General features: G+C 38.3%; 1 protein-coding gene across 1 annotated transcript; it reads right to left on the minus strand.

Moving 5' to 3' along the window:
* Window positions 1–7,767: 7,767 nt before the first annotated feature.
* Window positions 7,768–27,284, minus strand: LOC149250162 (uncharacterized). The gene is made up of 2 exons (XM_089453567.1): window positions 27,048–27,284; window positions 7,768–9,081 (listed from the first exon to the last, which is right to left on the minus strand). Exons 1-2 carry the CDS (start codon window positions 27,282–27,284, stop codon window positions 7,768–7,770), a joined length of 1,551 nt encoding a protein of 516 aa, XP_089309693.1.
* Window positions 27,285–27,603: the final 319 nt, after the last annotated feature.

The raw sequence follows: 27,603 nt of genomic DNA on the forward strand, positions 1-27,603 counted from the left end.
CATATAATGTAAACAAATCTTGATATGAAAGTGAAACCAAACACAAAAGAGGAGACGAATAAGAAGATACTTATCTTTGGTAAAATCGTGAGGGATCCCTCTTAATCCAATCTCAAGGGATACCTATAACTTAACAAAATAATTCAAAAATGTTTTAACAAGACATGATAGAACTACAAATTCTAGAAATCAAAATATAAAGGAAGACAATACAAGACTAAGAAGGATATGTAATACAGGACTTGGTAGTATAAGTTCTTGACTTCCTATTCTTTAGTCTTGTTCTTCGTAGGTGGAGCTTCATCGGTAACATATTCTTGATTCCTATCTTTCTTCTTATTCCTTGGATTTTCCAGACGCTAATTTTTGTAATGATCCATCTTGTGACAGTTGTAACATTCAATTTTGGATAGGTCCGCTTTCTTCTTTAGTCCTTTTGAACATCTTGAAAGTTCCTTTCTTCTTATGTTGAGCAAAATAATTATTGGAGGTGTTTTATTCTTCATCCTCCTTTTTTTTATTACCAATGATATTCGAGCTTCTTTTTTACTACATGCATTCCACAGTTGTTCAAATGTTGGAGTATCCTTCGAACTGTTAAGTCCTGATGCAAAAGGACTCCAAGATTTTGGTAGTCCTAGAAGAGCAATAATTAAAAGCTCTTTTTTTGGGACAACTTCATCTATTGCTTGGAGTCCATCTCTAATTCTAGATATCCTTATAAAGTAGGATGATATAATATTGTTTTTTGTCATCTTAATAGTCCTTAATTCACTCTTGAGGCTTGCTATTTGACCAATGTTCTTGATGGTGAATAATTTGGAGAAAGGTTCATACATTTCTTGAGAAGAATCTATTTTGGATATGTATGGAATTAGAATCTCCTTAACTCCATCCACTATTAGGTTCATAGTGAGGATTTCGATTTCTCTAAACTTTTCTTCCTCTGTTTCATTTTTCGACTTCTTGATTTTTCCTTGAACAAAACCCAAAACTTTGTTCTTTTCGAGGATGAGATCTATCCTCTGTTTCGAGACCCTGTATTTGGAGGCTCCTTCTAGTTTGTTTTCTCCCTTCATTGAGTTTGACATAGTTCCTATAGATAGTAGGCTTATCTCTTTATATGCTTCTTTTTCTTTAATGACCTTCCTTTGATCTCATTTTCCTCAATAGATATTCAACCTATCTTTTCTTCCTTTTCACCTTAGCTATGATACCATGTTAGAAAATCAGAAAGGAAGAAAGTTTTTCTTATGTAGATAATTACTTGTGATATTATTATGTTCTTATTAACTTATTTTTCTCTTTCTTTAGCTTCTTATCATCAAGCAATCCTCAAAGCAAAAACATGAATATCGAGGACACCAGTAGTAGGCACTCAGCCAGGGCTAAAACCCCTTTATAGGGGAGAACCCAGTCAAAACTCTTCCTTCAGTAAATTCAAATTAAGACAGACCAAGACCCTAGACCCAAAGACCTTCCTCCTCCACCAAGTCATGTCTAAAACTATTCTTCCAACCTTCAAAGATCGATTGCAACTATACTGCATCTAGGATAAATTTTCGACCCTACTACATCATAATTTCAGCCCAACTTCAAGATTGCAATTTCGGCCCTCCAATAGCTTCAATTCCTTTTCATGTGTGAGACAAGATAGAGATAATTTCAACTTCCTTAGCTAGATAATGAACTCCTCCTTCGCTAGCCCTTTCCTTCTTCCTTCTTGAATTTCACACTTTTTCTTCTTCCAACTATTGCAATTCGAACTTGTTGAGTGTGTGTCACCAAATGAGTTGAGTGGCTCCAATATATAGTGATTCTGTGAGGTCGAATTCTCTTGTTGAGGCCGACTTGTCCTTTCTTGAGGTTGACTTGGTGGAGGAGGCATAATTGACTTATTTTACATTAAAATAAATTTCTTTCTTGACCAACAAATCCCAAGAAGGGCCTTTTACAATACGACATGGATAAGGACACTTGGAATAAACCCTATAAGCCTGCAATGGAGGGTTTGACCTAAAAACAATTGACCCAAGCATGAAACTCATGCTTTAATAGTCAATTTCTTTAATAATAAAATTTATTTTTCTTTTCTTTTGACAAATACATTACATGATGACTCAAATATAATTATAAAGACTCACACTAGTTACATTCTTCAACACTAATGTTGTTCACGAACAAGACAATTAGATGAAAAGAATATAATCCAACATGGATATAAAAATAATTAAAAGAGAAAATCAAGAGTCAAATAAATTAACTCAAAAAAAAACGGTCTAAAAAATAATATATTTAATACAAAATTTTATAATAATTACCTTAAGAGAATTTATTGTTCTAATAATAATTCAATATAAATAATTATAATTAAGTGTCGAAAATTAATTCTAAATATTTTATAATTAAATACTAATACTTTAAAATAAATAAATATATAAATATTTATATAACTATTATATTTATAAGTATTTATTTAGTTAATATAAATAAAGTTAATAAGAGTAAAATAAAATTAGAATTAAATATCCAGTATATAAAAATGCTATTAATAAATAAAAATTATAAAGCAAACTAAAAATAATAACTAAATAAAGATAAAGAAATAATATTATTTAACCTTAAATAAAGAAAATTACATCAAATGAAATATAAATTTAATGATAATAATAAATATTAATATATAATAAAATTAATAGAAAAATTAACCTGGTGTAAATTAAATTAATTTTATTTAAATATTTATTTTAGTTTATCTTATGTTTTTTATTTATTAATAACATTTTTATGTATTAGATATTTAGTCTTAGTTTTGTTTCAACTTTATAAATTTTATTTTTATTATAATAGGTAAATAAATATGTTGACACCTAATCTTCATGATTGGGGGAATTTGTAAATAAATAAATAAATTAGGAATGTGAACAGTCATTGGGAGATGAACTGAACAATCACTCCTATTGTATATAACAATAGCCTACCTATGGAATAATAGACGAATCAGTTTTACTGCATTTGGAGAGTTACTGCCTGGCCTGACATGGTATCAGAGCCAGTTCTCAAAATAGTTGTAACTCCCTTCAGTTTTGTTACTGTGGGATATACGCTGGCCTGAGCTCTGTCCTCAAACGCCTCTGTCGTTCTGTCCACTGAGCATTGCTCTGCCTCTGTCCTGAAATAATTTGCCACTGCCATATTCCCTTCTGTCCTGATGATGGCCTGTCCGAGCTCATTTCGCTCTCTGCGCTTCTATGCTAAAATCTTTGTCGAAACTCTGCAAATCTCGTTCATTCTTGAATACATCCGTTGAAGCGTGTCATTGCATGCTGTGCTGAAGGGGTCGAAGAATTAGTGTGAGAGCCTGGTCAAAACTTGGAGGTGTTGCGGTGTTTAGATGATCGGATGGGCAGACCTGAATACTCCCTCTATCTGTTCTCGCTATCCTCGTAGGCGAACTATTGCGAGCAACAAGAGATCTTGAAGATGACTGCGAACTATTAGGTGAGCAAGGATGAAGGGCTTCGAGGGGAGACGAAAAGACATCGGCCTGCTGCATTGTTCAATTCTAAGCGGCATTAATGCTCTTGCTTCAGGGGTTGCCTCATCCATTTCTGCAGTCATTTGCTCCTGCATACCCGAAGATAATATAGCCGTTGGTTTCTGTAGGTTAAATTTTTCACCAGAACTTGCGCTTTGCCCTTGCTCTGAATTCAAACTGTCATGAATCCCTGAAGTATTGGGTTCTGAGCTTGCAGTTAAAACCTGTTCTACTCTAAGCGGATTCCAAAACTGGCTGTCTGGGCTGGACAGTGTTTCTGCAAAGAGGACAAGTGGATTGCGAAAGAACCCACCTGTCAATACAGTGTACATGAAAAATATGCTCATAGTTGGGTAGAAGCCGGACTTCCTCATCCTTCGGTCGCACTGTATTAAACTGGACTTACTTAAATACGTTGTTCCATATTACCTAAATACATTGTTCTATACATATATAATGCTGATATACATTAGTTAGTTGTTGCTTTTGGCTCCGGCGTTTGGCTCCCACGTTGTATATGAATGTTATTAACGTTGAACGATTGGAATGTTGTTGTCGTATTGGAATGTTATTAACGCTCTTGCATTTGGCTCTCACGTTGTCCCCCATATACCACGACAAAATAATACCTCTGTTTTTTAATATATTTGAGTACAATTTCACTGTACATCAGTAGAAGTTTTTTTATCAGCAGAAGTTTTTTTATCAGCAGAAGTTTTTTATCAGCAGAAGTTTTTTTTTATCAGCAGAAGTATTTTTTACAGAATGCATTCAATCATCTCTATGGTAGGAATAGTTCTCACTGGCAAGGAGAACTATCCTGAATGGTCCCGGATGATAAAACACACTCTCATCTTCAATGAGTTGTGGAAAGGAGTGTGTGTTGGAGAAGCAGACAATGACCCAGTGCAGCCTACATCAGACAAAGAGCTCGTCATTTGGGAAAACAAGAACAGCAAAGCCTATGCATTAATCGCAGCATCTGTAAATGAAGAAGTAAGTCGCCATATTTCATCATATTCAACTGCCTTTGAAGCTTTACAAAAGCTGAAAGAACTCTATGACTCACATTCTGCACTTGAAGTTGTTCAGCTCATGATTAAACTCTTCACTCTTGAACTGAAAAATAATGATCCTCTTGCTCTTGCATCTGAAGTAAAATCTATAATGCATGATATCAAATCCACTAAGGTTGAGCTGGATATCCCTCTTATTGCTTTTCTCAAGGCACTCTATCCTACTTACTCCAATTATCTTGAGTCTTTACAAGCAAATGGAAATCTTAAAGATATAACCTTTGACTCTCTTGTGAAAAAGTTTGCTGAAAGAGAGAAAGCCTTTGGAAAGAAGATAGTCCCTGAATCTTCTGAAGAGATTGTATGCCTTGCTCATAAAGAAAAGCATCTTGCTCAAGATTCTACAAGAGGAAGAGGTGGACGAAGAGGAAGAGGAAGATACTTCAGAGGCAGGGGGGGCAGACATTCTCAAGGAGAAAAGGCAGATCTGCATTACATTCGCTGCAAACGAAATGGATCACATGATGCTTCTACATGCAAGCTACCATGGGACAAAATTGAGCAGAAAAGAAACCAGCAGAAAGGTAAAACTGATGATACAGACAAAGGTAAAGCACCTGAATCCGCTCACTATATTGAGGCACAATGTAACATTAGAGTAAATGAAGATTTGTTTAATGCTTCACTTGCTTCTTCAAAAAATGATTGGTTGCTTGATTCAGGAGCAACCTGTCATATGACTCATAGAAAAGATTTTTTTGAAGATTTCATTGACAATGTTGATGGAGCAGTATACTTTGCAGATCAATCAAAAATCAAGCCATCAGGGCTTGGCACAATCAAGCTTAAACTGCCTGGTCTTCCAGACTTTCTTCTGGATCATGTTCTATATCTCCCACAGCTCAAGAGAAACTTGTTGTCCTTGGTCCACATCCGCCAGCAAGGTCACTCCATTCATATGTTTGATGGCAAGCTTGAGTAAGAAAAGCTTCTGACCACTCACTTGTCATGAGGGGAATAGAAGAAGAAAGGCTTCTCAAACTGCAAGGAACCTCTGCTCATGCACAACATTTCTCATATATTTCTCATCATGAAGAAGGTACACTTCCATCAAGTTTATTATGGCATGCTAGATTTGGACATTTAAACTATGACAGTCTCTGTCCGCTTATTGAAGAAAAATGGTGTTGCTGGTTTGCCTACAATTCCTAGGAAACATAAGCAATGTGATGCTTGCATTCTAGGAAAGCATAGCAAACAGTCTTTTCATGATTCACATTCAAGAGCACATAGGAAGCTTGAACTCATTCATTCAGATTTATGTGGTCCAATGCCTATTCCTTCTGCAAATGGAAATAAATATATCATGACATTTGTTAATGATTACACCAGAATGTGTTGGGTTTATTTATTGAAGAACAAATCTGATGCCTTTCAAACTGTTATCTCAAAATCAGGCCCTGGAAGGCTGCTGACCAGGAAGACTTTAAGTAACTATTTCATACCTACTTTAGGCTGAGGCTTAGCCTCCTCAACCTGAGAGGGCTCTCTCTAGAGGGGTTTATGATTTTGATTAAGATAAGATGACTAACTCTTTGTGAAATAACTGTGACAAAAATGAATGCTGGAAATATATTAAACAAGTTTCCATTGGGCCTATGGAGTCACTAACATTTCAAGGTAACAGTGAACTTAATCTTACATGGCAGTCAGGGCATTCTGCATTTGAAGTTCAGAACATAACACATATGGAACCACAGTTTATAGATGCATACAGGAAATCAGAGCACAATCAGTGAATTCTGAGTGATTATACATCTACACAACTGCAAAAAACATTAAGGGAAGGATAAAATCACACATTCTGAACATAGAAATCCTTCATGAATCCTGAGAAGTAAAATTGAAATTATATTACTGAAATGAGTGTTTACATAAGCCAAATACAAGCTGTATCATAAAATTTTCCAACCCTTATTACATTTTTGTTTCAGCTATATATAGAGCTCTTATTCTAATTGATCGAGATTCCTCCTCCAGTAAGAGGGGAATTCGATAACTACCTCTAATGACACCTATCAACTATTTAACTAACTAATAAATACAATAAAGTGATGACTGGAGATTTTCTAAGAGTTCTAAATTAACTATGACTCTAACTCCATTTTCCATGCATACTGGCTTCTCCTTGTTCTTTGACACCTGGTCTTCTTTCGATTTGGGTGAGCTGGATGTTTAATGCTCCATATTGACCTTGAACGCTGAATCTTTTAACTGCTCAGAAGTATTAGGAGATTTCCCTTGCTTCTCGGCTTCAGTTTTCCCCAAAATATTCGAATGCACAGAAACATGCTCTTTATCCTTTAATTACCCAAAATAGAGCAGACTGCCACGTCCTTGATGTGTTGTCCACCGTTTCATGTGTGAAGACAACACCTTTCAAAAAGATTTGTTGATTTGTCAATCATAATTGATCGGCTCAATTGTAACATGCAGCTACAGCAGTTTCGTAGCACGCTACGAAACTGCTGTATAATTTCAAAAACACAGTCTTAGACTCTACTCTGTTTGTATACCTTATCTTCAATTTCATTTCCTGAAAAAAGGAGCACCAGATTTCTCTTGTCTTTTAATATCTGAATCAGGATTGAGACAGTTACCATTGCCAAAAACCTGTTCAAGTATGCCAAAAAGCTCCTGCTGATTTTTTATTTATGAATTTTCCACAAAGATCCACCTCTGACTTATCCTTCAAACTATTCTGAAGCATCATCTTGCCCATATTTTCATCATTTCTAACACCAATGTCTGAAGCAAATTTCTCTGTCAACTGTCCAATTCGAAAATCCTTCCCCTCAGGCTTTTCTGCATCATTAAATTTCCTTCCCTTTTCATTTTCTATCAATAATTCCTCTGGCCCAATAACGTTAATGCTACTCACTGGACTTTGATCATATACTGGAGGACCAGTGGAGTTTAGGTTATTGCTTCTTGGATGTGAAGAAGATAACGCAGATGATAAGACTTGAAGTGATGTTGAAAGAGTAAGGCTATCGGGTAAGAAGAGCCTTGATGTGGTTCTAGGATGAGAACAAGCATTGTTAGACATAGTCTCATTCTTTTCCAAATTAACAAATGGATCAGGAGCCTGTTCCGTAAGGATTCTGGACTGCCTAGGCATCTGATGATGAGATGGAACAGTGATGTTTGAGCTCAAATCTTGATTAAATTCTTTCTAAACGCCTTGTTTTTTTTCCTCTCTTTCTTCTCTGGCATTGCGGAGTTTTTATCACCGTCAACCTTTGCTAACGACTTAGTCAAAGACATCATCTCTTCTTCACCAAACTCTTCTCCTACATCATCTGAGTAAGCATATCTAGTGGAGTTTTGAGATGGAGCCCAAAGTGCACAGATGACACAAAGCAAAGAAAATGAAAGAACATGCCAAAATGCCCTTATAACCCATGCACTCTGCCAACGCTCACTGAACGGATCAGTTGCCTTGAAATACAGCTTATATCCAATCCATGCCACGGAAACAAATACAGCAACTGCCAATGCATTAGTGAACTTCCTGTAAATGTCTAGCTTAGCAAGCGACCTCCTTGCCTGAAGTTTCTCCAATGTTTTAGACAAAGAAGTAAAAATCCAAATAACGATGAAAGCATCCACAATTGCAACTGGCAGAACAAGAAACAATCTGGTTTTTCCTGATAGATCATTGATGGACCCCACATTCTCCACAAGATCAAGCAACTCAGATGCCAGGAAGAATGTTGCTCCCAGAAGAAACACCTTCGAAGTAAGACCTCCTAGAGTGGGCCTTACTACACCATAGCCCATTGAAACAACCAAGATAATGAGTCGGGATATGGTTCTCTTGACAGCACCAAATGTAACAGCCCAAATAGTAATACCTGTGGACCTGATTCCAGTTGCATTGAAATTTGCGTATTCAAAGTACAACAGTGTCATTTCAAAAATACCCAAAGAAATAACAAGAGTAATACAGTTCTGAAGCTGTAAAATTTCTCTCCAAAATCTGGCATACTGGGAAAACCAAACAATCCCAAGGAGAAGGTATGCAAGGGACATTAGACCATAAAAGGTCATTAGTGGTGCCATCCTCCCAGGTAGATAACCTGTGGGATTTTTCCATATCGTCTTTCCAGTAATTACCAGCCCTTTAAGTTTAGGTTCACAGAATATAAAATACAAGTTATACATTCCTGTCATGGTAATTGGCACATTTATAGTTTCCACGGTGACTTCTGTAGCATCTCCATGAAAGCGGACGCTTGTCACATAAGGCCAGGTGGCATCTTTCGCTGAAGGCCGCCAAATGACTTCACCCTGTTTGCAACTTTCTAGCTTTGAAAGATCTGGAGTACAGCAAATAGCCTTCTGACCACCACAATTAAGGTAAATCACACATTCTCCAGTACATCCCTTATTGCCCGAGAATTGTCTTTGGTTTTGGATTGAAATCTCGGTTTGAATAGTACAGGCAAGAATCAAATTTGAAGGCTACAGAACACGTGTCAAGACCGACATGTAAGACTTTGCACATGTTATCCCAGTAAAATTCTTGTAGAAATTATGACAGCTGGGGTGAGATGTGCTGTGGATCAGCACGAATTCCCCATTTTGTAGCGCAGTTAGTGCAAAATCGGTGTTTTCAACTACGAAATCACCTAAAACGAGGTTTATGCGCTATGAACTTTGAAATAGGATTGGCATATGGAGCTTAGGTGCGGTGTGATACCAGTGATGGACTACAACAGAGAATTGACCCCATTTGACATACTAACAAGACTCTTAACAAGACACTAAAACAAGATGAAAAGACTAGGCCCAAAACTGACACCAACCTTTTGACAAATTTAAAAAATTGATGTTCAGAATTTAAACTATTTTTTCTTGAGTGATAACACAAACATTCAAGAATTTTCATAAATGGATTGAAAATGATGCACAATCTCATATTGGGTCTATTCGCACTGATAATGGAAAAGAATATACATCAAATGAATTTGAAAACTATCTTCGCCAACATGGGATCAAACATCAAACAACTGTGCCTTATAATCCCCAACAGAATGGTGTAGCTGAAAGAATGAATAGAACAATCTTGAATATGGTACGATCCATGCTTTTCTTCAAAAATGTAAAGATAATGTTTTGGGCTGATGTTGTTCTATGTGCTGCATATATAAAGAATAGATGTCCATCTAATGCTATAAGAAACAAGACTCCTTATGAATTGTGGTATGGACATGTTCCTTCGATAAAACATCTCAGGGTCTTTGGTTCCACCTGTTATGCTTTGATACCAAAGGTACATAGAAACAAACTTGGTGCTAGAAGTCATAAGTGTATCTTCCTGGGGTATTCAAACACCTCCAAAGCATACCGCCTCTATGATGAAGTAAATAAAAAGTTTGTTGTATCCAGAGATGTAATTTTTCTTGAATCATCCAAATCTGACAATGTTGTTGAGCGGCAACTTGATCGCTTGGATAGATTCGCAAAAACAAAATCATTTCAAGAGTTTGATAATCAGATTCCACATATTGAAGGGGGGATTCCTATACCAGATCAACATGTGGAATCTTCTTCTGAAGAACAATCTCCCCTGCATGAAACTCCAACAATGGATGCTGCTTTAAGTGGTGTAATTGATAGAATTGGGAGACTCAATCTTGATTCAGTCCCAACTCAATCAACAGATCAGCCTGGACCATCTCAGAAAGGTCCCCCGAAGTGGCTGACAAAGACACTTGAAAGTGTTCATCCTGATGAAATTGGAAAAACGGGAACCAGAAACTCAAACCAACAAAATGGAGGTGATATAGATGACTCTAATTTTCCTGTTGATATGGATGTTACTTATGATTGTGAATTGAACTTGTCTACAGATTTTGAACCAACTTCCTTCAAAGAAGCTGCTTCTCATGATGAATGGAAAGAAGCAATGCAAAAGGAGTATGATGCCCTCATAAAGAACGGCACTTGGAAGCTGGTTGATCCTCCATTTGGAACCAAACCAATTGGCTGCAAGTGGGTCTACAAGAACAAGTAAAAAGCTGATGGCTCACTTGACAAGAACAAAGCTAGGCTTGTGGAAAAAGGTTTTGCACAAAGGAAGGGGTCGATTATGAGGAAACTTTTGCCCCCACAGCAAAATGGGCCACCATCCGGACACTCTTTGCACTAGCAGCTCAGAACGGTTGGAAAGTCCATCAAATGGATGTAAAAACTGCATTCTTGAATGGAGATCTAAAAGAGAATGTTTTTATGTCCCAGCCTGAAGGATTTGTTGTGAAAGGACATGAACATAAAGTATGCAAACTTGTGAAGTCCTTGTATGGCCTCAAACAAGCACCGCGAGCCTGGTATGAAAAACTAACTAAGCATCTTCTGAAACTCAACTTCAATCATTTTGATCTTGATGATGCAACTTTATTTGTCAAGAAAGTTGGCAAAATAGTTGTGTATCTTGTGGTATATGTAGATGATCTTTTAATGACAGGGAACAATGAAAGCTACATTGCATCCATAAAGAAGGAATTGGGGAAAAGTTTTGAAATGACTTATTTGGGCTATGTTCATTACTATCTTGGCATTGAAGTAACCCAACATCCAAAATCCATATTTCTTTCTCAAAAGAAATACATTGGAGATTTGTTAAACAGATTTGGCATGACAGAGTGCAATCCTCTTTCTACTCCAATGGAACAAAACTTAAAGCTCACATCTGTTGAAGGAAAGGAATTTGAGGATGCAACAAAGTATAGACAGCTTGTAGGAAGTCTCATCTACCTCACTACTACCAGACCAGACATTTCATTTACTGTTGGAATCCTCTCCAGGTTCATGCAAAAGCCTTGTGAGGGACATTGGTCTGCTGCAAAAAGAGTTCTAAGGTACTTGAAGGGAACTCAAGACCTTGGAATCAAGTATACACAGGTGGACGACTTCAGCTTGATTGGATACTCTGATTCAGACTTCAATGGAGACAAAGAAACTGGGGTATCTACTTCAGGATATGCTATGAGTCTTGGATCAGGAGCTGTCTCCTGGAGATCACGTAAACAATCAGTTCCAGCAGATTCCACAACAGAAGCAGAATACATGGCAGCAGATGAAGCAACGAAAGAAATTGTGTGGCTCAGGAAAATTCTTGAAGATTTGCAGGTAAAACAAGTACAATCAACTCCACTCATGATTGATAACACCTCTGCAATAAAGTTGGCCAAGAACCCAAAGTTCCATGATCGAACAAAGCATATCAATACTAAATATCATCTGATTCGACATCATGTTGAGGCCAAAACAATCCATCTCCGTCATTGTTCCACAAATGAGCAAATTGCAGACATCTTCACCAAAGCACTTGGAAAGGAAAAGCTTGAACGATTCAGAATGATGCTTGGACTCACCAACATCCCTTCAGATTAAGGGGGGGAATGTTGACACCTATTCTTCATGATTGGCGGAATTTGTAAATAAATAAATAAATTAGGAATGTGAACAGTCATCGGGAGATGAACTGAACAATCACTCCTATTGTATATAACAATAGCCTGCCTACCTATGGAATAATAGACGAATCAGTTTTACTGCCTTTGGAGAGTTACTGCCTAGCCTGAAAAAACATTTATAAATATAATAAATACTTATATATTTATAATATTTATTTATTTTAAAGTATTAATATTCAATTTTAATTCGTTTAATTCTAATATTTTATTTTTAATTATTTTCAAATTTAAGCTTTTGTGATCTATATTTTGATTTGAAAATAATTTCAGAAGAAATCACATTGGTAGATTTAGACCGACGCATTTCAAACCAATTCATCGTCAAGACAAGATGAAAAATCAGATCATAGCGATAAGTTAAATAGGGAGTTAAGACCTTCTAACAACTATAGGGAAAACGACTATTTTTTACTTAATGGGAAAAAATGGACAAAAGATATATATATATATATATATATATATATATTAATTTATTATTTATGATTTATTTATTTATTATTATTATTATAAACTAAATTAAATAATAAATATATTATATAATTATATATAACTAACATGACCCTTAATATAAGAATAATAAGATAAAGGACTATAGCCTAATCCAAACTAATAACAGTGATCTTCAAATAAAAACAACAATTAAGTCAAAGGGAAAAAAATCAATTAGAAGGAAATAATATTGAAATATTATTAATTAGTTATAAAAAAAAAAAGAGAGAAAAATTAATTAAATTGGTTAAACATTAAATTTAAATGAAATATGTATAATAAAATTTTATTTTAATTTTAATTGTTTATTATTATATTATTTTTTAGTTTATAGTTATTCAAGAAGAAGAAAAAAAGAGGGATAAATAAACAAACCTCACCGGGGAAATTAAGAATAAAATAAAAGCCTAAAGGAGGACTCCCTATTTAACTTCCCAGTAGGTGTTAGAAGGTCTTGACTCCCTATTTAACTTACCGTTATGATTTGATTTTTCATCTTGTCCTGATGATGAACCATAGGTTGGTTCGAAACGCATTGGCCTAAATCTACGCATGTGATTTCTTCTCAAATTGTTTTCAAATATTAATTATCTTATTATAATTAGTTATATTTATTAATATTGAATTATTATTATAACATTAATTCCCTTAATGTAATTATTACAAAATATTGTATTAAATTTATTTTCTTTCTTTACGGTTAACTGGTTAAATTTATTATTTTTCCTAAAATTTAATTTATTAGACTCTTGACCTTATCTTTTAGTTTTTTTTTGTTGAAAATGCAGCAATAAAATCTAGTTTTGACTTTGTCTCGGTAAAACTAGATTAAAAATTGACTTTATATTTCAGTAGAATTATTGAAGGTAGTTAACTGAGGTGACATGGTTCTTGTCACTTAGTTAACTCAATAAATTCAAGTTGGAGACACTTTAGTTCAGTTCTACATGATTGATTGCTAATTTGTAGCAATCTATTTCAGTTAATTTGAGTTATTGTTAGTTTAACTAGTTCTAACTGTTAGAAAAACTAGTGGAGGTCAAGTTGTGGATGTGTAACTTCAACCACACTCAGTGATCAACTAGTTAACTGATCAATCAGCCCAAAATAATTGTTTCATGCAGAGAATTCGAGTTACCCAGTTGAGATGGAGATTCCAAGGCAGTGTACTATCAGTTGTAGCATATTCCCATGTGTATAGGTGGTGCATGCAGTCAAAGATTGACCTAAGGCTATTTCACAATTCCTTGGTGTGAAATTCCTAAAAAATAGAGGCAATTTCCCACGGGAACAACGCAATGAAATAGGAGCTTGGGAAGGCTTGAAATTGGCTAAGTAACAACGCAAGGAAATAGGAGCTTGGGAAGGCTTGAAATTGGCTAAGTGTTGGGCCAAATTCAGATAGTCTGGCAGAGGGATAGACTATACACTTGCAAGGTGTGCTCAGGTTTGAGTAAGCATTTGTATTTCTTCTCTATTCTCTGATTAATGCAATATAGATAGTAAGGGGTTTTGAGCAGTTTCTTTCCCCTAGATAAATCTCTATGCATGTGTGATGTTTTCTTTTGCATGTTTATGATTCTTGTTTTAGATGGTGAATTAACTTCCGCAGATGAGTAGAGTCGCTTCAAGTCTTGTGATTTAGTCAATTTCATGAGAAGTATTGAATCTACACACTAATTTTTACATGGTATCATAGCTAGAATCACTATAGAGAATAGATTTTGAAGTTTTCGTTGCAGGAGATTCAAATTTGAAGATCAGTGTTACAGGTTTTCTTTAGGACTGAGAAGATGGATTTCAATGGACTCAAGCTTGAGTATGCCTTGGAAGGAACCTCAAAATTTGTTGCATGGAAGGACAAGATGGAGGCAGTATTCAATAATAATGGGTTTCTAGAATACATCAAGACAGATGTAGCAAAACCCCAAGCATCTGATGCCCAAAATCTTGCTCAGTGGAAGAAGGATGTGGCCAAAGCGAGGAGAATCATATTGGAGGGAGTTCAAGATCATATTGTCTCGAATATCCATGGAAAAGAGACTTCGTTCGCGATGTGGAAAGCACTGACCGAATTGTTCGAGAAAAATAGTGACCACAGGAAGCTGGCACTCAAGGACAAGCTTCGAAGTATCAAGATGCAAAAGAACGACACAATTTTGTAGTACTTGATAAAGTTTACACAGTGTCATGATGAACTTGATGGGGTCGGTGTTACTATCCCTAAAGAAGACTTGGTAGCTCTAGCCCTTTTGGGCCTTCCCAAGAGTTGGCATAGCTATCAAGATTCGATAAATGGTAGAGAGAAACTACCAAGTTGGGAGTAGTTATGGTCTGATCTAGTGCAGGAAGAAATAAGGTGGAACACCAGAGATGGGACCTCATCCAAGGGCGAGGATGAGGAGAATTGTGCCTTGGTTGGAAAGGCAAAGAAGGGAAATGGAATAAATCCCAATCCAAAGTAGATTCGAGTCAAGGGGGAAAGAAGAAAGACTTGTCTAGAATCAAGTGCTTTCATTGTCATGAATTCGGGAACTATGCAACGAAGTGTCCACACAAGAAGGCAAGCAAGAAGACCGCAGGAGGATCCGTGAGTGGAGCCTTGGATTCACAATTCAAACTTAATTTTACCCTCATTGCATGCATGGCAAGCAAAGTGATGGGTAGTGTGTGGTATCTCGACAAAGGTGCCTTGTTCCACATGAAAGGGAATAAGAAATTTTCAGTGACTTGGAGGAGAAGTACCTACAGATGCACATCGATATGGGAGATGATGGAAGGTATAGCATGATTGATATTGGTACAATTACTTTTTAGAGGGAGTATGGCTCCCATCTCAGGCTCAAGGATGTGATGTTTGTACCGATTCTAAAGAAGAATCTAGTTTTCATAACTGTGTTGGAAGATCATGGATACAATGTGATATTCAAGAAAGGGAAGGATTTCCTTAGACACATTGCCACGAGACAAGTGAAGCAGATCAGGGTTCAAGTGAAGAACCTCTACAAATTAGATGTGGAAGATTGTGCAACATTGAGCACAAAAGTAGAGAAGGTGTAGAGTCGAGATGTCAGCGAATTATGGCATAGAAGACTTGGCCATTTTCATCATCAAGCTTTGAATATCATGTAGCATATTTCTACAGGCATCCCCAAAGGAGCACTAGAGTAGCATGATACATGCAAAGGGTGTATGTTGGGGAAGTACACAAAATCCACCTTCAATGATCAGGACAACAAGGCACATGCAGTCCTTGAAAGGATCCACTTCAATGTCTGTGGACCTTTCTTGACAACCTCCACTACCAAGCATAGGTATTATGTTATATTTGTAGATGATTTCTCATGGAAGTGTTGGATCTACTTCATGCAGAAAAAGACCAAACATTCTCCAAATTAGTTAAGTTTAAGGCACTTGTTGAGAAATAAACTGGTAGGAAAGTGAAGGTTCTCGGGAGCGATAACGATGGTGTTTACATGTGGAATGAATTTAAAAAATTATGTCAAAAGGAAGGCATTCGACGAGAGTTGATAACACCCCATAACCCACAATAGAATAGGGTGCTTGAGAAGACGAATAGAAGTATTGAGGGAGCACCAAGGGTGATGTTGCATGACCAAAGCCTACCTAACACAATGCTCTATTTGCAAAACAGGAGTCCTCGCAGGATTCTTGCCATTAGTACACCATAAGAAGCTTTTTCAGGGAAGAAACCAAATGCGTCACACTTCAGGATGTTTGGATCATTAGTTTACTATCATGTTTCCAAGGAAGCAAGGAAAAAGCTAGAATTGACAACAGAGTTGGGCATATTTGTGGGGTACACAAACATACCTCGCAACAATAGTGTGTACTTTCCATCTCTTAAGATGGTAGTGATCAAGAGGGATGTGAAATCTAATTAGGAGAAGGAAATGAAGTGTTCTCTTGAGAGGGAGCTTTAGTTGCAACCTGATCAGGAGCTTTTGGCTCCAAAGGAAGAACCTCAGGAAGCTGTGGAGTATCCACAAGCAAAGGAGTAGAGAGTGGAGATAGCCACTCAAGAAGAGACATCTAGAGATGGAAGGAAGCAAACCAGGGAAGCTGAAAGGTTATTGTAAGATGCCAGAGAGAATGTGGGAGCACCCACATCACAACGCAATCATAAGAGGTCATTGTATTGGTACACTGGATACATGGCTATGATGAGTGAGCTTGTAGAGATTGAGCCATCCTCATTTGATAAATTTGTAGAGAAACTAGTATGGATTGATGATATGGTAGAGGAATATGATTCCATTGTCAGAAACAATGTTTGGGAAGTGATCCTGAGACCAATAGATAAATTAGTGGTTGGTTCGAGATGGATTTGCAAGGTAAAACATGCAGCAAATGGTAGCATAGAGAAACACAAGACCAGATTTGTGGCCAAGGGGTTCTCTTAGGTTGGGGGAATTGAATATGAGGAGACCTTTTCTCCAGTAGTAAGGTACTCATCCATCAGGTCAATTCTAGCATTGTCAGCACAAATGGGGTGGAAGATCCACCAAATGGATGTGAAGACAACATTCCTCAATGGAGTTATTGAGGAGGAGGTGTATATTGAGTAGCTAGAGGGGTTTGAGACCTTTGACAGAGAGTCGCATGTGTGCAAACTCAAGCGAGCATTGTATGGACTCAAGCAAGCACCCCGTGCTTGGTATACCAGGATCAATAACTATCTCACCGGTTTGGGATTCACCAAAAGTGAAGCAGATGCAAACCTTTATCACATTGTGGTAGAAGGTAAATTATTGATTATTGTGTTATATGTTTATGACTTGATCCTCACTGGTGGTGAGTGTCTTATCAGATCTAGCAAGGAGGACCTTGCAAGAGAGTTCAAGATGAAGGACATGGGCCTCATGCACTACTTCCTTAGTTTGGAAGTATGGCAAGATGATGGGGAACTATTTGTCTCTGATGGAAAGTATGCTAATAAGATACTTTAGAGTTTCCACATGGATAGGTGCAAACCCATGGATACTCCTCTAGCAGGTAAATTGAGGAAAGAGGATGTTACTTTAGGTGAAGTAGTGGAGGCCACCATTTACAGAAAGCTTGTGGGTTCACTCATGTATTTGGTGAACACATGACTTGACATGTGTTGTGCAGTTAATCAACTTAGTCAAGCAATGGTTAAACCAACCAAACTGTATTAGAAGGCAACAAAGCATGTGTTGAGATACCTCATACACACTAATCAGTTTGGTCTTTGGTACAGATAGATAGAGGGAGTGAAGTTGCAAGGCTTCATAGATGCAAATTGGACGGGGAGTCCATTAGACAGGAAGAGCACACCAGGAGAAATTTTCAGTGTTGGGTAAGCAACGGTTTCTCGGTACAACATGAAGGAGAGATTTGTGGCGCTCAGCTCCGCAGAAGTAAAGTACATGGTTGCAAGTCAAGCAACATGTGAGGCTATTCGGATGAGAAATATTCTTGTTGGGTTATTTGGTCAGAAGATGGATCCTACCGTGATTTATTGTGACAATCATAGTTGTATCAAACTCTCTGAGAATCTAGTATTTCATGATCGATCCAAGCATATTGACATCCGATATCACCATCTACGAGATTGTGTGCAGAGGAAGATTATGTTATTGCAGTACATTCTGATAGAGGAACAAGATGCATATATTTTGACAAAGGCCTTGTCAAGAGGAAAATTTGAGTTCCATAGAAGAAGTATTGGGGTATCTAATAATCCCTTTCTTGCTGAGAGGGAGTGTTGAAAATGTAGCAAGAAAATATAGTTTTTACTTTTCCTTGGTCAAACTAGATTAAAATTCGAATTTTTATTTCAACGGAATACTTGGAGGCAATTAACTGAGGTGACATGGCTCTTGTCACTTAGTTAACTTAGTAAATTCAACTCCAACTTGAGTTTTGTTCTACATGATTGATTGCTAATTTGTAGCAATCTATTTCAGCTAATTTGAATTATTGTCAGTTTAACTAGTTCTAAAATGTTAGGAGAACTAGTGGAGGTCAACTTGTGGATGTGTAAATTCAACCACACTCAGTGATCAACCATTTTATTGATCAACCTGTTAGTGCCTAAATCTATCTCAGGCTGAAGGAACGCAGGTCTAGGGTAACATCAAACCACGCCTAACCTGGTAGCTAGCCCTACCAAGTTGGGAGAGGGCTCTCTCCTTGTCAATCTCAATTAGGATATTAGCAACTAGGGCTTGAGATGACTGAAATGAATGTTGATTTTAGGCTAGGTATAGTAGATTAGGGTTTCTGGTTTGATTTTAAGTTTTGGTTGCTGGATCAATTGGAGAAGGCAGATTGGGTCCGGGAAATCAACTCAGGGATACAGTCATGTCCTGTGGGGCAAGGTAGACAAGAGTTTATGTACTAGCAATGGATTGAGATGGTAGAGTAAGATAGCTGAGGAGTTGAGGAGGGCATAAGAAACTATGAATCCTCTTCAAACAGTGAAAACATTGAAAACCAAATGCATTCCCAAGACAAAGCATTGTAAATTTAGTGTATTTTTTCTATTCACCTTGATTCATTTAGTTTAGAAGAAAGAGAGAGATGTGGATACATATAAAACATCAGGAAAAAAAAAAAAACTCACTGTCACAAGAATCCCACAAAAATAGTTGTGAAACCTGGTTTTATTCCTTGCCAAACTACTGATACAAAATGTTTAGTGAGTCCAACACTTCTGCCAAAGTCCAACCTTTACAAATGAATCAAAAAGTACATGATATAGGCAAGGAAACTACTCAAGCTAGCTATCAAGGTCGAATCCATGAGAAAAGGGGTGGTTTCAACCATATCTAAACTAAGAACAGGAATATAGGTAGTGGAACAGCTTGCCTCTAAAACCAAGGAAACCAATTCATTCAGTTCAAAACCACCTTTGACTTGATGTATCTACCCTATTAAGTGTTTTACATCCATAATTACATCAAATTACACCATTTACCATGATAATCTCACCAATAGAGCAAGAAAAAGTCAACTACAAAGAAAACTAGGGGAGATCTGGAAAATCGGGCAAAACTGGCAAATTTCCTCCTATGTGCAGCGCTTTTTCTAGGCCAATTTCGGAAGGCTTCCCGGAGTCCAAATCAGGTGCAGGATAGCTCGTTGGAAATCTTGATGAGTCTACTTTCTGGAACAACTTGAATTTCTGAATTTGGAGTCCATTTGCCACTCCAAAAATTGATTCTCCCAAGACTTCTTCCTGTGTGGCAAAAAAGTGGCAGAGAGGGCACTTTTTGGGTGTTTTTTTCCCTTTTGGAGACCTAGAACTTGTCCAAAATTCTCAGCCATTTTTGAGCTTTCATATTTTTCCATGCTGATTCCAAAAATGTAAACCATTTTGCAAGAAGATGTCCCCAACAAAAGCGCAGCGCCGGTGGCATTGCGCACCTATTGGAAAAGCCTGTTTTTCAATTTCAAAAATTCAAAAATGACAAAAATTTCTCCAAATTTCTTGAAATTTGACATGAATGATCCTTGTTATGTGCTTTTCTGGGCCAATGATGCTTCAACCAAGATCTTGAGTTTGTCTTGCTTTTTCTTGTTCCTCAAACTCTTCTTAGCTTGGCCTTTAGCCTCTTTGTCCTTGCATTACAAATATTTTTCCTTGATGATCAAATCTTTGACACTCCTTGGATTTTGAGCATCCAAGTCCATGACACTCACCTCTTGTGCCACCTCATGGTCCACAAGGACAAATCTCCATAATCATTGTCCATTGGCTTGATTGACTGTAAATGTTAGTGAGGAAAGAAAGGTAGTGTGGGTGAATGATGAGTATGAAGAGATTTTCAAAAGAAAGGGAATGAGTGGGATGAGACAGGGATATGAGTGAGATTTGATGTGATGTAGGGTTTGAGGGAATAGGGTATGAAGGAGATGACTAGGGTTTTAGGAATTTAGGGAATAGGATTTCAGGGATAGTGTAAAGTTTGTGTATGTGAGGTAGGGTTTGGGAGTTTTATGTGTGGGAAGAGGGTATATGTAGGATAGGGTTTATATGGGGGTAGGGTTAGGGATAGTGTTGATGATGTAGGGAGAGGGAATGGGATTTGACAAGTTCAATATGGATGGAGTGAGAAAGAAGAGCAAATGACTTTCAATAACTTGCAAGAGATGATTTAGCAACTAGCTAGGGTTTGGGTTAACCATTTAGCTAGGGTTTGCTCTTCAAGAAACCCAAACACATCCAAGCCACCAAACATAAATTTCCTGAGCAAGGAGGAGTGATCTACTTACTTGGAACAGGCATCAATTTGTTTTATAGGAAGTTTGGAGGTGTTTTGAGGCAATTCTGCTTCTTGTAACAGGTGCGCAACGCCTTTTTGCAGACCGATTTTTGAGGTCTTCTCGGTGTCCAAATTAGGTGTAGGATAGCTCGTTGGAAATATATTCGAGTTGAATTTCTAGAAAATCTTGAATTTTCCAATTTGGAGGGAATTTTCCCTGTCAAAAGTCCAATCTCCCAAGACTGGTCAAAATGTGCAAAACGAGGCTGCCTAAATGCATAGTGTTGTTGCAGTCAACTTTTGAAGGTCTTACTCAACTCCAAATTGAGCTCATGATAGCTCATTGGAAAAATTTGTGTCTAATTATCATTTGACTCATCAATCAAGTCATTTTTCCAACCAAGCTAGGAGAAATCTTGATTTTCCCAAGGCCACTATAGAGGTGCAGCAATCCTCCTGAGGCAACTGTATTTTTGACATTTCTCTAAAACCATTACACCTGTGTAAAAAGTGAAGGAGATTTTTCTTCCTTGGCCTAGTATGGACAAAAACCCCTCTCACTTTTTCAAAATTCATTTTTTCATGCTCAGAAACATCATTTGAGTAAAACCTATCCCGATGTGTGGAACGGGGGATTTGTCGAAATGAGGTGAGATGAAAGGGACAAGGGGCTTCTAAATTCTTGAGAAAATTTTGGGAAGTAGGGAGGGATGTTTGGAAACAGGGGAAAGTGGAATTTCAAATATTGAGTGAGGGGAAGGGGTCCAAAAGGGAAAAACACAGGCTTAGCCTAGAAAATTGTCAAATTGTAGCAAGAAGCTAGGGTTTGTGGGAAAATAATGAATTTGAGGGATATCAGTGATGGGAAGTGTTTAATAAGGTACATTAAGGATAGGGGAAGGTGTATGAGCATCAGGATGCAAGCTTTGTTGATGATTTGACCATACAAGAGAAATTACCTTCAAAACCCTAGGAGAGGGAAATGAGTCTTACTCAAGCACAACTAAAACACGAACAAGGTATAAAATGACCCATTGGAACCTGAAATGATGATGACAACTCTCTAAATGATGGTATACTCATCTGAATGGTGACATGGACCAACATTTGGACAACTTTGAAAGAATTGAAAACAAATCCTAAACCTAATACCTAATGACCAAATTTTACTTGAAGATTCACTGAAATGACAAAATTTGACTTTGACACCTTAAAATCATTTTGTAAGAGCATGTTTGATCACTGGAGGAAGGCTTCAAAGACTGACACTAACACAACCAACCCAAAATAGTTTTTGCATGTAGAGAATTCGAGTTACCCAGTTGAGATGGAGATTCCAAGGCAGTGTACTATCAGTTGTACCATATTCTCGTGTGTACAAGTGGTGCATGCAGTCAGAGATTGAACTAAGGCTATTACGCAATTCCTTGGTGTGAAATTTCTAAAAAAATAGGGTTAATTTTCCAAGGGAACAGTGCAAGGAACTAGGAGCTTGGGAAGGCTTGAAATTGGCTAAGCGTTGGGCCAAGTTCAGGCATTCAGGCAGAGGGATAGACTATACACTTCCAGGGTGTGCTCAGGCTTGAGAAAGCATTTGTATTTCTTCTCTATTATCTAATTAATGAAATACATATAGTAAGGGGGTTTTTTTAACAGGAGCGGTTAGATTTTATTAAGTGTTGAAAGGTTGGGACGAAGCCAAAACAACCTCTGTTACATAGAGATTCCGCAGAATGCTTCCAGTCGACACAACGTCAACAGAAACCGATGTTCCATTGTCCATGCGATGAGAATCCCTCTTCATCATTAGTTTCTGATGTAGTTACAAAGGGTACCTTGAGGACGATGCACAGGGAGCAGCTTGTGGTGCATTTCCGATTCTCGTTGATAGGAAGAGTTGAAGACTAGAGGTGCCCAGGAACGAATCCTTCAATATATCAGCTCTGATTTCATCTACCTTCATGGATGTATTAAGTTGATCTGTTATTTTTACACTTGCTTGATTTTTGAATGCATAGATGCTACCTTTGGCGCTCAGGAGCATTGGCTGAGACAAGAGGGACAAGAAGGGAATGAGATCCTGGCTATAATGTTGAAACATAGATCTTGCCTGTGATGCTAAAACAGAAGTTCAGAAGAGATGAGATCATTTGATTGTTTCCTGCGAGGATTGTTTGAAAAACGTGGAGATAGATACTTTGTCGGATGGAGGGCGAAACTATGATCTCTTTGCCACCATTGCCCTGATCTTGAACAACTTGGTTACTTCTCACTTATGGAATGGGTTTCCATATAGATTCTTCATCATTCTTTAAAAATTCTCCTTGGGCTAAGAGGCAACCCATGTTTTCCCTTATGTCAGCTTCCTTATTTAGATTTCGAAGGATGCGGTAGAATGAACTGACGGTGAAACTTTGTAGCGCTTTCCTGAGTCTCTGCAAGGTCCTGTTGAACGCTGGATTGTTGAGTTGATCTCTTGTGTTTAAGATTTTTATCAGTATTTCCAAGTCCCCGAAGACTTAGGTTTTCCCCTCTGTTCCCCTAGGCAAGCTGGCATGCTTTGAGAAATCCTAAGATTTCTGCCTGGTTGTTAGTGCTCTGTCCTAGGCCCCAACTGAAACTGTCTTTGTTGTGCCCATCTGGGGAGTAGATTACCCCCCCTACTCCTAATTTCCCCGGGTTTCCTTTGGTGGCTCTGTCAAAGAATATTGTGACTTTGCCCTGTTTCTTCCACCACTTTTGAAAATCCAATTCAGAGATCTGGAGCCACCACTCTGGGTTGGAGCATGGTCAAGAGGGGTTCTTTTTTTTGTTGGCACACCTTCGAGAATCACTGAGCCAGCTGATCTCTTCAGGGAGGAGTGCATTATCTGGCTTATGAGGTCGGTTCTCGATAGTTTCCAACAGCAATGCTTTGGCTTTGGCAGCCACTACAGTGGGAGAGCATAGATTATTTTTAAAAATGGCTTCATTTCTTGCTAACCACACTTCCCAGCAAATGAATTTTGGTATTGCATACTAGATTTTGGTGCACGTGGATTTTCTCTTCAGTGCGTGAGGGGATCGTCCTTTCTAGGAGGTGAATAGATTAACTACTGAGAGCTGCGATGATATTTGAGTATTAAGTCTGTGCATAGCCTGCATCCATACTTCTTGAGTAAATGTGCAGTTAATAAACAGATGATCAAGCATTTCCTGAGCCAAACAACAGAGAGGGCATATATGGGGTCTGATGATTCCACGTTTCGTTAGGATGTCTCCTGTGAAGACCCTTATGTGCATGAGAATCCAGCAGAAGAAGTTTATCTTTGGGAGGTCAAAGGGGTCCCAAACATGCTGCCAGAGCGAAGGAGAATGGATATGTGAATGATGTTCTTAGAGAGCTTCAAAGCCCTGCGATGTTGTATAAGCATCGTTCTTCCCCCAACCCCATTTGTCCTTTGAACAAAGATGCACAGGAGCCAGTCCTGAGATCACAGCTAGGAAGAGGTGGTGTTGAGGGTTCAACCTATCTGGGAGGCATTGGAAAGCCCAGACAATCCAATTCCCACCAGCGTCCCAAGAAGAAATATATGCTAGCTTGTGGATGTCTTGTTGGATTATCTAGTCATGCAGATCTGCAAATTCAGGGGCGAATTTAAGGGGTTGGAAGCCCATGATCTTGTCTTCCCACAACCCGATTCTTTTACCATTTCTAGGGATTCTTTTAAAGAACTCCCAGCCTTGGCTACATAGCTTCCAAAGAGTGGTTCCTTTGTAGGAGACCCCTTCATCCATAGTGTTTATTGATAGCCCATGAAAATACTTTTTAATGAGAACTTGACTGACTGGATGTCGATGATTTGAGAAGATTTTCCAAAGAATCTTTCCTCCCAAAGCCAGATTGGCCAACCCAGGGTCTCTTACCTGAAGACCACCTTCTAATAATGGCCTTTTCTTAATGTCCCAGCTTACTAGGTGAATTTTTTTTTTATTCCCCTTTCCTCCTTGCCACAGGAAATTTCGAATCAGCTTAGAGAGTTGCTTGATGATCATTTTTGGAGCCAAGACAAACGAGGCCTGATAAATTAGAAGGGAGGAGAGAACAGATTTTACAAGGATGAGCTTCCCAGTTGTGGTAAGCCACTGGCCGCCCCAAGCAGTCATTTTCCTCTTTACTTTGCTGATAATTTCGTGCCAATGAGGGGCCTTGCTGGTTCCCAGAGTTAAAGGTAGTCCTAAGTACTTGACTTTGTCCCAAGAGGCAAAGCCCATGAAGCCCAGGGCTTGAGCAATCCGAAGAATAGTTTGTTGGTCTACCGCCTAGCCATACACTACACTTTTCCTCTTGTTGACCAAAGCTCCAGGTACTCTATAGAAGCTTTGAATAACATCGTTAAAATCCCTTGCAATCTTAATGGAGGCACCTCCCATAAGAAGAGAGTCATCGGCGAACAAGGCGTGGTTGATTGGGTCTGTACCTTTTATCGCCCTAATGCTGGGAGTGTCCCTTTTAATTTCTCTACTATCAGCTTTCGGCTTAGGGAATCTGCCATCAAAATGTACAGGAAAGGGGACAGTGAGTAGTCTTGCCTTATGCCCCTTGAGGCTTGAAATAGTTGGTTGGCCTACCATTTACTAAAGGGGCTACCCATGGCTCTCCTATACAAGCTTTAATCAATTTTATAAAATCAAGGATGAAACCAAAAGCGGAAATAACTTGGAGAAGGAAATAATGCCTTACTCAATCAAAGTCGTTCGCTATGTCCAGCTTAATGAGCATCCCTTGCTCTTGGCATTGGTGGCTGGAATGAATGATTTCCTGCACCAGGATCATATTGTCCAGGATATGCCTTCCTTTAACAAACCCCCCTTGGTTGGGAGAGATGATTTTTTCCAGCAAAGGCTTTATTCTATTTGCCAAGAGTTTGGAGAGAATTTCGTAGGATGCATTAGAAAGCGAGATTGGCCTAAAACAATCAAAAACCACCAGATTCGATTCTTTTGGGATTAGCACTAAGAAAGTGGAGTTTGTTCTTCCTCCCACTTTGGTTATTTGGAGAAAGCCTTTGATCATACGAAACAGATCAGCATTGATGATGTCCCAGTAAATTCTATAAAAATGAATGGATAACCCATCGGGTCCTAGAGCTTTGTCTGGTTCCATCATCCAGATGACATTTCTGATTTCATCTTCAGTTAAGGGCTTCAGGAGTGTTGATTTATCCTCCTCGCTTACCAATCTTGGAACATGTGTGAGGAAGTCTGATGATTCCTCAACATCGTCCATGCCTTCTTCTTTGTACAGCTGTTGTTAATGAGAGGTTGTAGCCTCTTTTAACAGAGTTGTGCCTTTGAGGATAGACCCATTTGAAGAGGTAATTTCAGCAATGTGGTTTCTAGAAAGATGAGTTCTAATTTACTTATGGAAGAAGGCAGAATTTTTGTCTCTAGAATTGAGCCATAAATTACGTGATTTGAGCCTCACAGATTCTTCCTCCACTCTGAATGACCAAAGAGTGTTGAGTTGAACTTCTTGATCATTCTGAATTTATGAACATGTAATGTTTTGTTGCTCCATGCCCAGTTGCAAATCAAGCAGCTGCTTGATGTTCTTCTCTCTGAGCATAGTTGGGGAGTCTGCAGTATTTTTTATTCATTCTTTCAAGGTTGTTTTGGTGGCCTTTATTTTTTGTTCCCACACATAGCTAGGCAATCCGAGAACAAGGATGGACCAAGCCTTCATGACTGTGTCCATAAACCCTTCCCTGTCAGACCAAAGAGGGATGAACCGGAAGGGGATGGGCTCCAGTTTTTCCTCTTCTTCAAACAGCAAAAGAATGGGTTTATGATCAGATGTCAACTTTGGCAGAATTTCAGTGGAGATAATCAAATAGGAAGGTGCTCTAAAGTAAAAATATGTCCAAACGGGCTGATATATTCTCCGCCCCTGCTCTGTCGTTTGACCAAGTGTAGAGCCCTTTTTTTGGCTTAAAATCCAGTAAGTCCCATTGTTGAATCATGTCTTCCATGAAGGGAAGTAAATGGTCCCTGGTGTTGACTCCTCCTCTATTTTCCTTTGGGTCGAAGATTAGATTGTAGTCTCCCGCTAGAATTATGTTCTTGGGGGAGTAAGTGTCCAAAAAATCTAACAAGGTTTGCCAGCAATCTTTCTTTTCTGCATAGAGGAAAGGGAAATAAAGGTTAAAGAGTGCGAAGGTGATCTTACTTGCATGGTGTCGGAGTTCAGTATAGATCCAGTGTTACGTTTGGAAGGAGCTCTCGAGTTGATATTTTTCTTCCTCCCAGAGAGTAGCAAGCCCACCACATGTACCCTTGCACTTATTGCTTTTCTAGCTTTTGTTTTCCATTTTACTTTGCTGAGATCAAGAAGGGCATCCCTTTCTATTTTAGTCTCTTGGAGCATGAGGATCTCGGGGGTCTCTGATTTCAATAGGTTATTCATCGCTTCAGCTTTTAAGGGATTCCCCAGGCCTTTGCAATTCCAAGAGACTAATCGCATTATTTACTAGTAGAGGGAGGAGCAGGCCCTCCCTTCGGAGGCCTAGTTCTAGTATTTCTGCCTATGGACATCTCAATCGTGGCCTGGCTACCTTGCATTTTTTGTCTCTCAGCCTCTTATTCCCTTGAATCTTTGTGTGATTTCCTCCCAACTCTTTTCAAGGGCCTCTGGTTGTCTCATCTTCGAGGATCCAAAAATCTCAAGAGACTTCTTCCTTGTCATCTCTGCATAGGATGGGGGGCCAGAGGCACTTTTTGGAAAT

The sequence above is a fragment of the Pinus tabuliformis genome, chromosome 7, assembly GCF_031772625.1.
Source record: "Pinus tabuliformis cultivar Carrire ecotype Pingquan chromosome 7, CPIR1, whole genome shotgun sequence".
Taxonomy (NCBI): domain Eukaryota; kingdom Viridiplantae; phylum Streptophyta; class Pinopsida; order Pinales; family Pinaceae; genus Pinus; species Pinus tabuliformis.